Genomic DNA, 14,665 nt, shown 5'->3' on the forward strand with positions numbered 1-14,665 from the left:
TTGAGGAAGTTTTGCATCGATTCAGTAAGCATATGTGGTATTTAAAAGGCTTGTACATTTGAAAATCACTTTTCTATCTGCAATTTGTGTTTTCTATGGATGTTACACGTAATTAAGTTTTTACTGTAACTAAAGGCAGGTGGGGAATATGTTTCTCTATTTTGTCAGTTTGTTTGTTTATTTCATTTGGCAGCACTTTTTTTATAAGCTTCACAGTTTTCTTTTGCTGAAAAAGACACTTACAATCAAACGAGAGCAAAAAAAATCTTAAAATGTTCTAAAAGTATTTCAGACCATGTTATTTAATGTGTAGTCTATTGGAAAAGAGTTTTTAATTCACAAATTAAAATAATGTTCGTTTAAATATGTAACAGGTGGTCAAACATGGAGAGAGATAAACAAATTCCACCAGAATACACTGAAACTGTTATTCTTCAGTCATAAAGTTCTGAAGAACAGTCACTAGATCTGTTCAGCACCATATTAATGATCAGTTCATTTTTACAGCTATTTTAGTAAAGGATCTGGTAAATATCACAACATGAGGATTATACTAGAGAGAGAGAGAAAAAAAATCACATGATTAAAGATGAGAGAGATTTCAGTAACTTTTTTTTTAATTAAAGGCAGATTTTTGGATGGTTCACGACTCAATAATTTTGAAGATTTGGGTTTTTGTTACTTTTTAAATTGTAGGCAGAATTTAGGAGCTGCTACTTTGTTTTTAAAAACAATCAATCAAAAAATCTATACAGGTATACTGTGTGCTCAGATTGCAGGCAAATTGGGTTTTTCCTCTCATTCTCCAGCATTTGTAATTATTTTAAGTGCAGTATTTCAGTATGCTGTTTTAAATGCAACTTTAATGAAGGCATACTCCGGGGATTTCTTTTCTAAAAGGAACTGTTTTTAATACAAAATTATTCAGTATGAAAATAAGACATTCATTATATTATGCATGTATCTGTGGCAATGTATTAAGAACAAAATATCAGTTGACTCATCTTTACTGTACAATGCTTACAGTAAAATCATAAGTGACTTTAGATAAGGCAATGATCTTATATTACTATAAAATTAGGTTAACTAAATACTAGCCTAATTGAACTAATTTTAAGGTAAAAGACATGAAATAGAGAATCATTTTTAAACAAAGTATTGTTTACTTCTATTAAAGATAAGGATGTTTCTTTTGATGCTTTGCATCTGCCAGTGTGAAGTCTTTATGCTTGTGGTCTGATTTACCTGGTAGGATAATGCCACCTGCTGTTTTTAGGAGAACATTGCTACAGTATTTGTGTTGTGTTGATTTACAGATATCATCCATATGGTTTGAGCAGACACATTGAAACAGAAGCTCATCCCATGAAAGACTTCTCAATCATTTACAGTTTTATTAAAAACCATTTTGCATATATGTCTGTCTCCTTTGGTATTAACTAAAAGGACAAAATCTTGTAAAAATTAGTTTAATTTTAATTCTTATAGAAAGAATAGCTATTTATAAAAAGTCACATCAACAATCACTAATACAATATTTAGTGTTCTGTTTTCAGTATCAGAGTAAAAGGACTTGCTCTGGAATGAGTTAGTATTGAATTTTTTGTCTGTAGCCGCTTAGCTTTCTTACTCCATTCTTTTTTATTTTACTGTGAAATACATATTTACATCTGACAAACAACATATATATATGGAAGTCATTTTATCTACCAATATGTGTTTGTCAAAAATATCATCCATTAATGGATGATTTATCCCGGTCCATTTTCAGCAAGTTAATATCACTGAAAATATCCCAGAAACATTCAGTGATTTTGCTTCTCTTAATAACTTGTCATTATTATAGTTTTGTATCTGATTAATATAAATTATTATAAAAGGCTAGATAGTAATAGTGGATTTTGTGTATGCAAAGAATTGAGCAACTGAACCATAAAAATCTATATCCATCTCCCTTCCTCCTGACGTCTGTTGATTTAGTTTTTGATACTGTGCCCATCACAATGGTATCTGAGCTTATTTAGCCTCCCTCACCATTTCTTTTTGTGCCAGCAGAGTCAGCTGCACCCAAAGGAGAATGACTTCCCTTCTGTCAAAGAAGGCATTAGTGTTTGCTTGTTCACTCTCCCATAGTGGTGTTCTGCCCGTGGAATGCAGCTTTAGGGATAGCTGTTGTAAGGTGCTGGGCTCTCTGGTCCTAATCCAACAAAGTCTTTCAGCATCTGCTTAATTTTAAGCAGGTGATTTGTCCCATTAAAGTCAGTACGATTAATCACAAGCTTAAAGATGAATATGTACTTAAGTGCTTTGCTGGGTCAGAGGCCCTTCATGAACAATCACAGCCACTCTGCAGTCCTTCTTGAGGAGGGTGCCTGGTAGATGTACTGAATCAGTGCATCTCTCAGATGTTCTGGCCAAGCCATCTTCCCAACCATTTGTAGAATTGTACTGAACAGCAGCAATCTTCCTTGTCGAGATAGTGGTTTTAGGTATTTTGCATCACTGTGATCTACCTCTGGGCAGACTTTCTTCTACTAGAAGCTTTCATCCTGGTTCTGCCAGCAGTGAATCAAGCCCTTCACATTTATTCTGACTTTTTGTTTGTCACCAGTGATTATTGCCAATGTTTATTTCAAGTGAGCTCCAAATTAAAATAAGAATACAGAATTCATATTTGTTAAAATTAAGATATAAGGCCGTGGTTCTCAACCAGGGGTCCGGGGCCCCTGGTGAGCTGTGAGCAGTTTCAGGGGGTCCACCAAGCACGGACAGCATTAGACTCGCTAGGGCCCAGGGCAGAAAGCCGAAGCCCAACTGCATGGGTCAGAAACCCAGGGCCCTGAGCTCCACCACCCAGGACTAAAGCTGAAGCCTGAGCAATGTAGCTTCGCAGGCACCCCTGTGGGGCAGGGCCATAGGCAATTGCTGTGTTCGCTACCCCCAATGCTGGCACTGGCTTATATATGCAGAAGAACAGTTGTGAGACAGGTGAGCTGTGGAGTTTTTATATCATGTTGAGGGGGCCTCAGAAAGAAAAAGGTTGAGAACCCTTGATATAAGGGAATGAGTATGGTTTAGTCTTTCTAAGATGATAGTGCCTTATTCCATATTTTTTCAATTATCAAAAGAAACAGTAAAAAAAATAATTCATATGTTCAATCAGATTATTAAAATGGTAGATAGCAGAGCAATACTTAAAACTGTTATAGAATTGCTTTTTGAATACAATGATTTATTCACTGATCCATAGTCAACAATCAATGTATAACTTTATGAATATTTGGCATGAGCAAGTATATTGTTCACCTCTCCCTTCCCATGTCTTTTCTTTCATCTTATCCCTTCCTAAGTAAACTTTCCCCAAAAAATTTTTAAAAAAGAAAAATCATGGTACTAATATGACATTTTCAGGCCATCTCATTGTTTACTCTTCTTGTACATTATACCCCTTTTCCTCTACCTTTTGCTGTCTTGTCTATTTATTGAAAGTTCTTCATGGCAGGAACTGTCTACTACTGTGTGTCTGTACAGTTCCTAGCACAGTGTGGCCCCATTCTTGGCTGGTCCCTTGACACTGTTGTAATAAACACAATAATTGTTATCTGAAGTATATGAGATGGGAGGAGAGCCGTTACAATATTAACAGAAAATAAAAATAACCACATTGGGGCCAAAGTTGTACTGTCACTGCAGTTGCACATGGAACCAGCTGAGGAGGATTACGTAATATGCGAGATTAACTATGAGTGTAGCAGAAGCAGAAAATGAGACAGACAGCAGCACAAGTGCTGTTTTCAGATGTTAATGTAACTGAAAAGCCCAAGCCACCCATTATTTTAGACAGGACATTTTTGTTGCACAAGCTGTCAAAGAAAACAAGGTTGTTGTGAAATTAGTATGATATGTCTCTACAAAGAATATATCAGGGTATTTGACAGCTACACAAATTTCTTTGCTTGATCATCATTAAAATATTGTTTGAAGTGAGTTTTCATTGTATGTTTGCACAGATGGATGGAGTTTATCACTTATATTTTCTCTATGCAAAATAAAATGCAGTCTGGTAAAGCATAGGTGTCATATGGATTTAGAATTTCACGTGCACAACAGGAAGTATTTGGAACATCATTGTCCTTATTTTGTTAATTGTTTCAATCCTGTTGCACTTCTATAATTTTTCTGATTTCAAACGTATCTTAATTTCTTCTTTGAGTAGTGTCCCTATGGGTGCTCCACTGTAGATCTGCTTGCGTCCCTGTGCTGCTGATCGGAGAACTTCGATAGAAGTGTCCGTTAGGTCCACGCATGTGCTTTCTCTTCTTGTGCTGGACTATGAGGCTAGTCAGCGCATGCAGGCTAACCATCCTCTGTTCCTTCTCAACCACCCTGGCTAGAGACAGAGCTATTCGCAGTCCGTTAGTACCATTACTTTCAATTTGCATTTCTATAGTTAGTTAGCCTCCTCATTCTTAGTTGTAATTCTAGTTGTAGTTTTTCTCTTATCTTATTTTTTCTTTTTTTTTTTTTTAAACACTTTAGTTTCTTCCGCTTTTTTCCTTATTGGATAATTCCCAGTAGGGTATGTCCAGCTCACCACGCTTCAAGAAGTGCCTCTCTTGCAAATAGACAGTCCCTATCGCAGACAAGCAATCCCAGTGCATTAGCTGCCTTGAGAAAGACCACAGTCTCCTCCCCTTGGAACCAGGACCTTCACACCAAGTCTTCGACCAGCATGGGCGTTTTTCCCACTGCCCTGTCATGCCTTCCTGCTCTCTAGTGAAGACTCAGATAGTGAATCTGAGAAGCTAGTATCACAGTACTCCTCTCAGGTGCCTTATGATCCCCAGAATCAACGGTCTTTTCAAGCATACCCTCAGCTAGCCCCACCACCACCATCGTGGTACAGCAACCCTTGGGCACCACTGCTAACCTCTATGCCACCACCATTCCTGTGGCCATCATGGGACCTCTAGTTTGCATATCAACACCATGCCTCTCAAGCTTCTAGCCCTGCCCAAGAACCCTCAAGGCACGCCTCTTTGGCCACAGCTTCCAGAACTTCAGAAATTTAGAAAGAAATTGTAGAGGAAAATGAGGGCACAGTTGAGGAAGTTATCCTGAGGACCATATCCTCCTCCTCCCTAGATGAGCCTGCAATGCTGCCTCCTGCCATTCCTGGCTGATGACTTTTGCCTCTTCTAGACCCTGGCAAAGAGAGTGGGGGACACAACCATGCATGGGAGCTAGATCCAGTAGTACTTCACAATCTATTCAGGGGATGGGGCAGACTTGTTTGCCACTTACCTGAACAAGAATGTACATGCTACTGCTCCAGAGCGGGGATAGGACAACACTTCTTGGGAGATGCTCTCCTCCCATGAGACAGGGACCTTTTTATGCTTTTCCTCCTTTCCCCTGCTGTCAAATGTCCTGCTGAAAATAAAGAGATGTTATTCTGATCGTCTCTACTTAGCCAAGACAGACATGGTACCCTTACCTGTCACAGCTCGCGATGTGCCCATCGATCTCTCTCCCAGTCACTCTGTATCTCCTCTCCCAGGACAGAGGATGTATCTTACATCCCAATTTGGTGGTTTTACGCCTCAAGGCGTGGCTCCTTGTTGGTTCAAACACATAGAAAGCTCCTGTTCAAAGGAGGTGCAAGAGGTATTACTACACAGTAAAAAGTCCTCAAAACAACATGTCTGCCTGCAAAAGTGCTCTGGGTTTCAGATTTGATGTACTTTCCAATAAATCTCCCCAACATTAACAACTCTTATACTTATCTTAGACTTATGCACTGGCCCTAAAAAGATCAGGGTTATCTTTAAGTACTCTCTGAGTCCACCTAGTGGCTATAACAGTCAACCAACAGAGGGATACTTAGTGCTGTCACACCCGACTACTAAAAAGTTCCTCAAGGGTATAGCAAACTTCTTCCCACACCCTTGACTTCCTACTCCCACATGGGACCTAAACCTGGTACTGAAAAGAATGATTAAGTTTCCCTTCGAACCCATGGCCTTCCTGATAGCGATTACCTCGGCTAGGAGAACAGGAGAAATAGCAGCTCTGATGGAATACTCCCCTCCTTCCTCCACATGTTATTCTTTTGGGATAAGGTTACGGTTAGGTCATATCCAAAATTCATTCTTAAAGTAACCTCTCTGTTTCACATGAACCAGTTGATTCCTCTTCCACCCTTCTAACTAACCCAAGCCTCACCGAGACAACAGGGTGAATATTACACACTCTAGATGTCAGAAGAGCCCTAGCCTTCTACCTGGATAGGTTGAAGGTTTTTAAGAAGTCCCCCAAACTTTTCTTCTCCGTTTGCAAAGCAATATCAACCCAGGGAGGTCCAGAACACCATTAAGGACCTTCCTTCCTTCCCTTCAATGAGACTCATCTGTTTAATCAGAAGATGGATGAGTCCTTACACACTTCAGAAGACTCCACCCTCTTTTCCCTGGGAATACATAAAAGTGCCCTGAAGAGAAAATTCCACTGACAACAATATAAGTCTAGACTGCTGGTTCACCAGAGACCTTATGACCACCTGGTAAGAGGCAGAGCATTCAGAAGATCTGTTTCCCCACACTTTCTGCAGCAAGGTTCCTCATTCCAATCCCATCCTTTGTCTAAATATTTTTCACTGGAGCTTGAGAGCTGCAAATCACTGAGTCCAACACTTCCCGACTCCCACACACGCTTTGGGGGTTGTCTAGCACTCTTTTTCAACAACAGGAGTGCAATAACAACAGACAGATGAGTGCTCAGCATCATCCATTCTGGCTGTACAATGGAGTTTGCATCTTTACCCTCTCCAAAAACCTCTTCCCCACCCTGTCTCGGGAGCCACTCTTGCAAGAATGTTCTCAGTCAAGAAGGAGAATGTTTCTTACAGCATTGAGTGATAAAGCAGTTCCAAGAGAGGGGTTTTTACTCAACATATTTCCTAGTCCCCAAAAAGAAAGGCAGTTGGAGACCCATTTTCAACCATTTTATTTGCAAACTCAAGTTTTTCATGATCACATTGGCATCTATAATTCCATCCTTGGAAAAAAAACATGGTTCACAGCTCTCCACATGAAGGACACCTACTTTCACATGGACATTTACCCCACTCACTGATGCTTCCTCAAATTCATTGTTGGCTCCAACCACTTCCAGTACAGAGTATGCCCTTTCAGCATTGTGGCCACCCCCAGGGTCTTTACCAAAATGTTTTCTGTAGTAGCAACTTATATAGGATGCCGTGAGTTCACCATCTTCCCGGGCCTCAACAATTGGCTCCTTGTCACCAGATCACGCCAAGACACTCAGGCATCGACTTCAACAGTGCTACAGGTCCTCTCTGTGGGTCAACATAAATGCTGAAAAAGCCATTCTCACCCCCTACACAGACTTTGGCCTTCATTGGGACATCCTTAAATTCCATCACGGAAAAGGTTTCTTGCCAAGAGACAGGTTTCAGGCTATGAATGTTGTTATAGACTAGATCATAAACCACCCTAGAGAGTAGGGTTGCCAGGCATCTGGTTTTCAACCAGAAGGCCAAGTCAAAAAGGAACCCTGGCGGCTCCAGTCAGCACTGCTGACCAAGCTGCTAAAAGTCCGATCAGCATCACAGCGGGATGAAGGCAGGCTCCTTGCCTGCACTGGCTCCCAGAAACAGCAAACATGTCCAGCTTCTAGGTGCATGGACGGCCAGGGGGCTCCACACGCTGCCCCTGCTTCGAATATTGGCTCTGCAGTTCCCATTGGCCGGGAACCACACCCCCAACCCTCTGTCCAGCCTTGAGCTCCCTCCTGAACCCAAACTCCCTCCCAGAGCCTGCACCCTCTTCTGCACTCCGAACCCCTTAGCCCCAGCCTGGAGCCTCTTCCTGAACCCCAAACTCCTCATCACCAGCCTGCACTCCCAGCTGGAGCCCTCACCCCTTCCCGCATCTCAACACTATAGCCCAGCCTGGTGAAAATGAGCAAGTGAGCGAGGGTGGGTGAGAGCAAGCGAGGGGGGGATGGAGTGAGCGGGGGGGCCTCAGAGAAGGGGCAGGGCAAGGATGTTTGGTTTTCTGCAATCAGAAAGTTTACAACCCTACCAGAGAGCCTGTGAGACCTCTCTCCTTCCCCACCCCAGGCCATGTGGCCTCATGCACTTACATCACATCTTTTCCAAAACTACACCTTCATTGCCTACAAGAGTGGCTTCAAACTGTGTACTTGCCAAACTGACAATCTATGACCATCACAGTGACTCTTGACACCAAAGTGATATGGTCCCTGTCATGGTGGAAGAATCCCCATTGGGTTTGTGTCAGCATTCTCTTTCTTGCCTCTGCACTAGACAGGACAATCACTACTAACACATCTCTATTGCTTGGGGAGCTTGCATGGATAACAGTAAACCTGGACACCTCGAGAGTCTAGGAAGCACATCAATGTTCTAGAGCTACAAGCACTTTAAAGGGCTTGCAAAAGCTTCCTCTCATTTACCATGTCCTCATAATGTCTGACAAAATTACAACTATCTTTTATATCAACAAACAAGAAAGGGTTAGATTCACCCCTATCTCTCTGTGCGCAGAAGCGCTTGGTCTGTGGAACTGGTGCATCAGCAATCAGATTATCCTTCAGCACTCAACCTCCCAGAAAACCCGGAAGTGCTAGCACTGAGTTTCTCAACCTTTTTGATACCAGGGACCAACTTGCTACCTTCCTAAACTGTGTCAGGGAGATTTTAGGGACTGCTGCCAGTCCACAGACCAGTCATTGAGAAATGCTGTGCTAGCCGACTCTCTCAGCACTTTGCTGTCTATCACAAGCAGGAACTTCAAGACTCTCTGGCAAACAATATTTTCACTCTGTCGGAGACCCCCCATTCGCCTCCCAATCAAACAGAAAGTGCAATCTGCACTGTTCCAGAGGAGCCCTGGGTCACCACTCACAGGGCGACACTCTATTCCTTCCATGGTCAGACCATCAGAACTATGCCTTTCCTCCCCTGCTACTTCTGCCTCAAGTTTTGTGCAAGATTTGGCAGGACATGGTATGAGTCATTCTCATTGCTCCCAACTGGTCTGGACACTTTTGGTTCCCAAACCTCCTATGCCTGTCATCTTGGGCACCAATCATTCCTACATGTCCTGGTCTCATGACTCAAGGGAATGGCAAGATCAGGCATCCTAACCTGTTTCCACTTCATCTCAGAGCTTGGTTTTTGAATGGGCATTGTTCTCCGAGCCAGTGTGTTCAGAAGCTATACAGAACATCCTTTCTAATAGTAGGAAAGATTCCGATAGAAAATGTTACCTAGCCAAGTGGAAGCGTTACGCTTTGTGGATGCATTCAAGACTTATTTCTCCAGAAGCCACAGTTATTGCTTTCATTCTGGACTGTATTCTTTCCTTGAAGACAGCAGGTTTGTCTGTCAGTTCCTTTTGGGTCCACTTGGCAGCAGTTAGTGCATACCGTCTGCCTTCACAGGGCTACTCAATCTTTGCACACCCTCTGATGAGCAAATTCTGGCAAGCCCTAATCAGAACTTTTCTGCCTATTAAAAAACGCTTATTCCTCCATGGGGATTTAAACTTGTTCTCTCAGTACTTACTGAGCCTTCTTTTGAACCATTAGCTGCTTGTTCCATGTATTCCCTATCCATGCAGGTCACATTCCTGGTAGCCATCACCTCAGTTGAGAGGATTGGTGAGTCTGGGCATTGATGGTGGATTCTCCTTACGCTATTCCATAAGGACAAAGTTTCATTGCGTTTACACCCTAAATTCACCCCCAAAATAGTCCGAGTTTCACCTGAACCAATCTATCCACTTACCTATGTTCATCTCAAAACCTCACACATTGTCAGAAGAAAGGAGGTTCCAGTCCCTTGACATTCAGCAAGCCTTAGCCTTTTACCTGCAGAGAACGAAAACAATATAGAAATCCCCTGGACTATTTGTCACAGAAGTGAAAATGGTCAGGCTATAGCCTCTCAAAGAATCTCATAATGGATCTCGGTCTGTATTTTGCTCTATCAGCTGTCTAATCTTTCCCCTCCTCCTTGGTAAGAGCTTATTCCACAAGAGCACAAGCAACATCTATGGCATCATTTCAAGAGGTGCCTCTACTTGACATCTGCAAGGCAGCTATGTGGAGTTACACCTTGGTACAGGACTTCTCTGCTGATGCATCTGTTGGAACAACAGTGCTTTTGTTCGGCTCTGCCATTTATGACTTTGCACCCTTCTCCTATTTGAGTACTGCCTCTCAGTCACCTACACTGAACTTACATATAGGGACCAGCACTCGAAGAAGAGGAGAAAGTTAATTACCTTTTAGTAAGTGGAGATCTATATTCCTATCTATATTCCACTACCCACCCTCCTTCCCTTCTGCTTCAGATCTTGTCTGATTCAAGGTGGAGAAGGAACTGGAGAGGTGGTTGGTCTGTCCTGCCCTTTATCTCCTCAGTTAGAGGCATGAGGTGAACCAAGGTGTAGCTGCAGACCAGCAGACACACTTTTCAAAATTATTTGGCTCTGGGCGCATGGAGTATTTGCATGCCCACAGTGGAATACAGATAGGGACTACACATCTCAAAGGAGCTCCAGTTATAAAAGGTAAGTAACTTTCTCTTTTAATGGACATTTGTTACAAAAACCACACTATTCCAGAATCCCTGTTTTTTTCAATACATCCAAACACTGCAGTTCTGGCACTGTTAACATGTAAGTAGCACATTTTTATGTCAGCATAATGAATAAAGCAATTACAGCGTAATCACTCTTCTTGTTCTTAATAAAGCAGGAATGTTTCCTTGTAACAGAATATTCTAGCTGTCATTGAAGGTTTTTTCCTAGTACATGTTTCATAAATAGTAAAATATCTAGAGATAGTATTGCTTAGGCACAGCACTGATCATAAGCTTACACTGAAATATACTGACATTATCCTCTCTTTTGTAGACCAAGCCACCCTGGTAGAACAAGTGAAACGAGTAAAAGAAATTGAAGCTATTGAAAGTGACTCTTTTGTTCCACAGACATTCAGATCAAGTAAAGAAGTCAAAAAGGTAAGTTGTCAATAGCCTATCTTCGTGTATAACCTGCCTGGGGTGCCAGGTGGAAGCTGCAGCATTAATGCAATTTCCCTTGACACGTCACATTGGCAATCCTCATTCCCAGTATCAGAGTTCAAACATGTACATAAATACTTGAATTGATGTTGAAGTGAGGATGAGTGACAGGACTGGAAATGCATGAGAGTTTAGGATGAGATGAAATATATTGTCAAAATGGCAAGATGGTCAAGGCCCGGCTTAGGAGTTTGGTTATTTAGAACATTTTTTTAAAAAGTCATGATGTCAGAACACAAAGGTGTAAAGAAAAAGGGAGGGGCGAGGGTTAGACAAATCATAGTGCAAAGGCAATAAGGTAGTTTATGTTCGTACTAATATAAAAGGTAAACATTTTTAAAGCTAGACTTCTAAAAATGTATTTATGCACCAAAATAAAAGTGGACTGATTTTCAGAGAGCTCCGCAACTCTGAAAATCAGGCCACTTTTATTTCAGTGCCTAAATATGACTTAAGACATCCAGGTTTAAAAATTGTGACCTATCTCTGGCCATTGAAGCTATGTCTATACTACAAGCGCCACAGTGGCACAGCTGCAGCTATGCCTCTACAGCATGTAGTGTAGATGCTTCCTACATGGAGGGGAAAACCCTGTATATAGTTAATGCACCTCTCTGAGATGCAGTAGCTAGATGGACAGAAATTTTTCTGTCCACTTAACTGTGTCTACATTGGTGTTAATTTTGACCTAACTGTGGTGCTCAGCGTGCAAAATTTTTCACAGCCCTAAGCGACATAGGTCGATCTAATTTTTAAGTGTGGACCAGGCTTCTGTCTTTGTTCAGAAACCACACACTCTTCCCTTTATAAGAGAGAGTGCATAAGCAAATGAGTGTTCCATTGAGATAATGGAATGTTTTTAATCCGCACTGAGTGGTCCATTGAAAAGAGTACAATTATTGTCTTTTCAAGTATGTATTTACTTGAAAAGTTTCACACAATTTTTCAATAAATGTGCTCTATGGGAAAAAAAACAGCAGCTCTGCTCTTTTGCTTTCCTACTTGGCAGTACTTCTCCCTCACTTCATATTACCAGTCTGACATGTGCAGGCAGTTCCTGTTATCCATTTTGAAAAGTACGAAGATGATGATTGTTTTGTGGATTCGTTATTTAATGCTTGTAATCTGAACATGTTAAGAAAGTTGAATGCAAAGGTATATTATAATGCTTCGGTGTTTATCAGGAATGGTATTCCACATCCTTGATAGCATCCAAATGTTGTTTTTTTTTCCTTTTAGTCAATAGAACCTGGTGAACTAAAATGTGAACCTGCAACTGTAGGAGTGGGAACTGTCGATCTGCCTAATACTGAAAAAGAAATAGCACCTGGCAACATTCCTACTGCCATAAAGTACCAAGATGATAACTCTTTAGCGCATCCAAATGTAAGAGTGTTGATATTTATTGCACCCTTGAAATAACAAGGTCTACTCAGTGGAGTCAAGGTCACATGAACTAATACTTTTGCAGTGTTGATTGTTAAAGATTCTAGGTTCCAAAGACTATTTACTGATGAGCTCACCATTGGCTGGAAAAGGATCACATAACCCACATAATCTAAAACAGTGAAGTGTTAGGAGATGGGCCCAACACTGTTCTGAGTGAAAGTGAAATTTTAAAGTGAATGAGTGACAGTCTGCCTTAAAAAATATATATCTATCTTTTAACTTACATTTATCCAGGATGTACTTATTACTGCTGTGTTATATGACCCTGTAACAGAGATGCCTGAGCAGAGAATGGCAGAAGTTGTTGTAGCTTTAGAGGAAAAATAGTAGAAATGATGTGATGAAAACATGGAAGTTTTAAGAGTCCATAGAGAAAAGTATGACCCAATCCTTTTGAAAAGTTACCTCTGTTGAGTAATAACTGGAGCAGTCTCTTTGGCCTGCTTCTTCATAAATCATTTGATCTTTTTTTTAAACCCATAAGATAATTATCCGTTCTAAATTACATGTCCAGTTAATATACAGTATAAAATGAGAGCGAGAAATATACAAATTACATTGTATACAACCAATGAATGAATCAAACACTATCCCCTAAAAATTCCTACATTTTCAGAGTTGTAGAGATTTTCTAAAGCCATTAATTCAATTTAAGTCCCTGTGCAAATCTATGAAAAGTCAGTGGAAACTGTTTGCAAGTTTCTGTGGTTTGATAACTAGTGAACCAGTGTGATTCAGAGTATGCTTACATTACAATGTAACCCCAGCGTTAGTGGGACTCAAGTCCACAGACCCTGGGTTTGTCAGCCCAGAGCTTGAGCATCTACATTAATTGTGATCCTAGGGTTTACAATTTCTGGACCTGGGCCCCAAACTGGGCCCTCGCATCCACATTGCAGTACACAGACCCGAGTCAAACTATCAGATTCTGGGCTTCCTTGTGCCCTCCCCAACTATGGCTGTTCTAGCCCTGGGTTCGTAATGCAGCGTGGGAAAACTTGACTGTCCACCCTGCATGTTACAGAAAGCTGTCGCATCCCACCAACATCCCCTGCTGAGCCATCTCTTGAGTCTGCATGCCCCCAGCAACCAGAACTAGCAACATGGAGGAGTTACCATTTGAAGAGCTTCTTTTGCTTGGGCTTTCACTCTTGTTTCGGGAAACTAGAAGAGCATCCATGAGATGCTAGTGGACATTCTGTGGATGTTTTCTGACTACTGAAGGCACCTGTTGGAAAAGGAGGATGAAACAGAAATGGAAGACTCAAACAGGCTGAGGTTGCTCAGGATTTTTGGTATAGCAGCTGATCCCCCTATGCAGACCTGTCCTTCTGGAGCAGGGCCACCAGTGCATACTGACATGAGATGACCAGTAGTGGCTCCCAAACTTCTGCATGAAGAAAGCTATATTTTTGGAGCTTTGTAAGTGGCTTGTCTTGATCTCCAACATCAGGACACATGCATGAGGGTGGCCATACTAGTCCAGAAGCAGGTTGCTATAACTCTCTGGGAGCTGGCTACTCCAGACTGCTAAAGATCCATTGCTAACCAGTTTGATGCTGGCAGGTCAACTGCGGATAAAAGGAGGGTGGAGATTACTGAGGCAATCAGGCAAGTGATTTACTCAAAAGTGGTGGGTACAAACAATGTCCCTGAAGAAATTGCTGGTTCTGAGAGAATGGGATTTTCAAACTGCATCGTGACCATTGATTGGACTCGCACGTCCATAGTTTACCCTTGTAATAACCTTAGTCCCAGATTTGGACCTTAGCGTCCAAAATATGGGGGTTAGCATGAAAACCTCCAAGCTTAGTTACCAGCTTGGACCTGGTACCTGCTGCCACCACCCAAAAAGTTAGAGTGTTTTGGGGCACTCTGGTCCCCCTGAAAAACCTTTCCTGGGGACCCCAAGACCCAAATCCCTTGAGTCTCACAACAAAGGGAAATAATCCTTTTTCCCTTCCCCCCTCCAGGTGCTCCTGGAGAGATACACAGACACAAGTTCTGTGAATCCAAACAGAGTGAATCTCCCTCTCTGTTCCCAATCCTGGAAACAAAAAGTACTTTCCTATTCCCCCA

General features: G+C 41.7%; 1 protein-coding gene across 1 annotated transcript in view; it reads left to right on the forward strand.

The window, feature by feature from the left end:
• RSRC1 (arginine and serine rich coiled-coil 1) overlaps positions 1 to 14,665 on the forward strand; it is a 355,820-nt gene that overhangs the window by 334,721 nt on the left and 6,434 nt on the right. The window contains exons 8-9 of the mRNA XM_050963724.1: positions 10,968 to 11,074; positions 12,377 to 12,523. Coding sequence (XP_050819681.1) covers positions 10,968 to 11,074; positions 12,377 to 12,523 — 254 coding nt within the window. The remainder of the gene's footprint in view (positions 1 to 10,967; positions 11,075 to 12,376; positions 12,524 to 14,665) is intronic.

Source organism: Gopherus flavomarginatus, chromosome 8, assembly GCF_025201925.1.
Source record: "Gopherus flavomarginatus isolate rGopFla2 chromosome 8, rGopFla2.mat.asm, whole genome shotgun sequence".
Lineage (NCBI taxonomy): Eukaryota > Metazoa > Chordata > Testudines > Testudinidae > Gopherus > Gopherus flavomarginatus.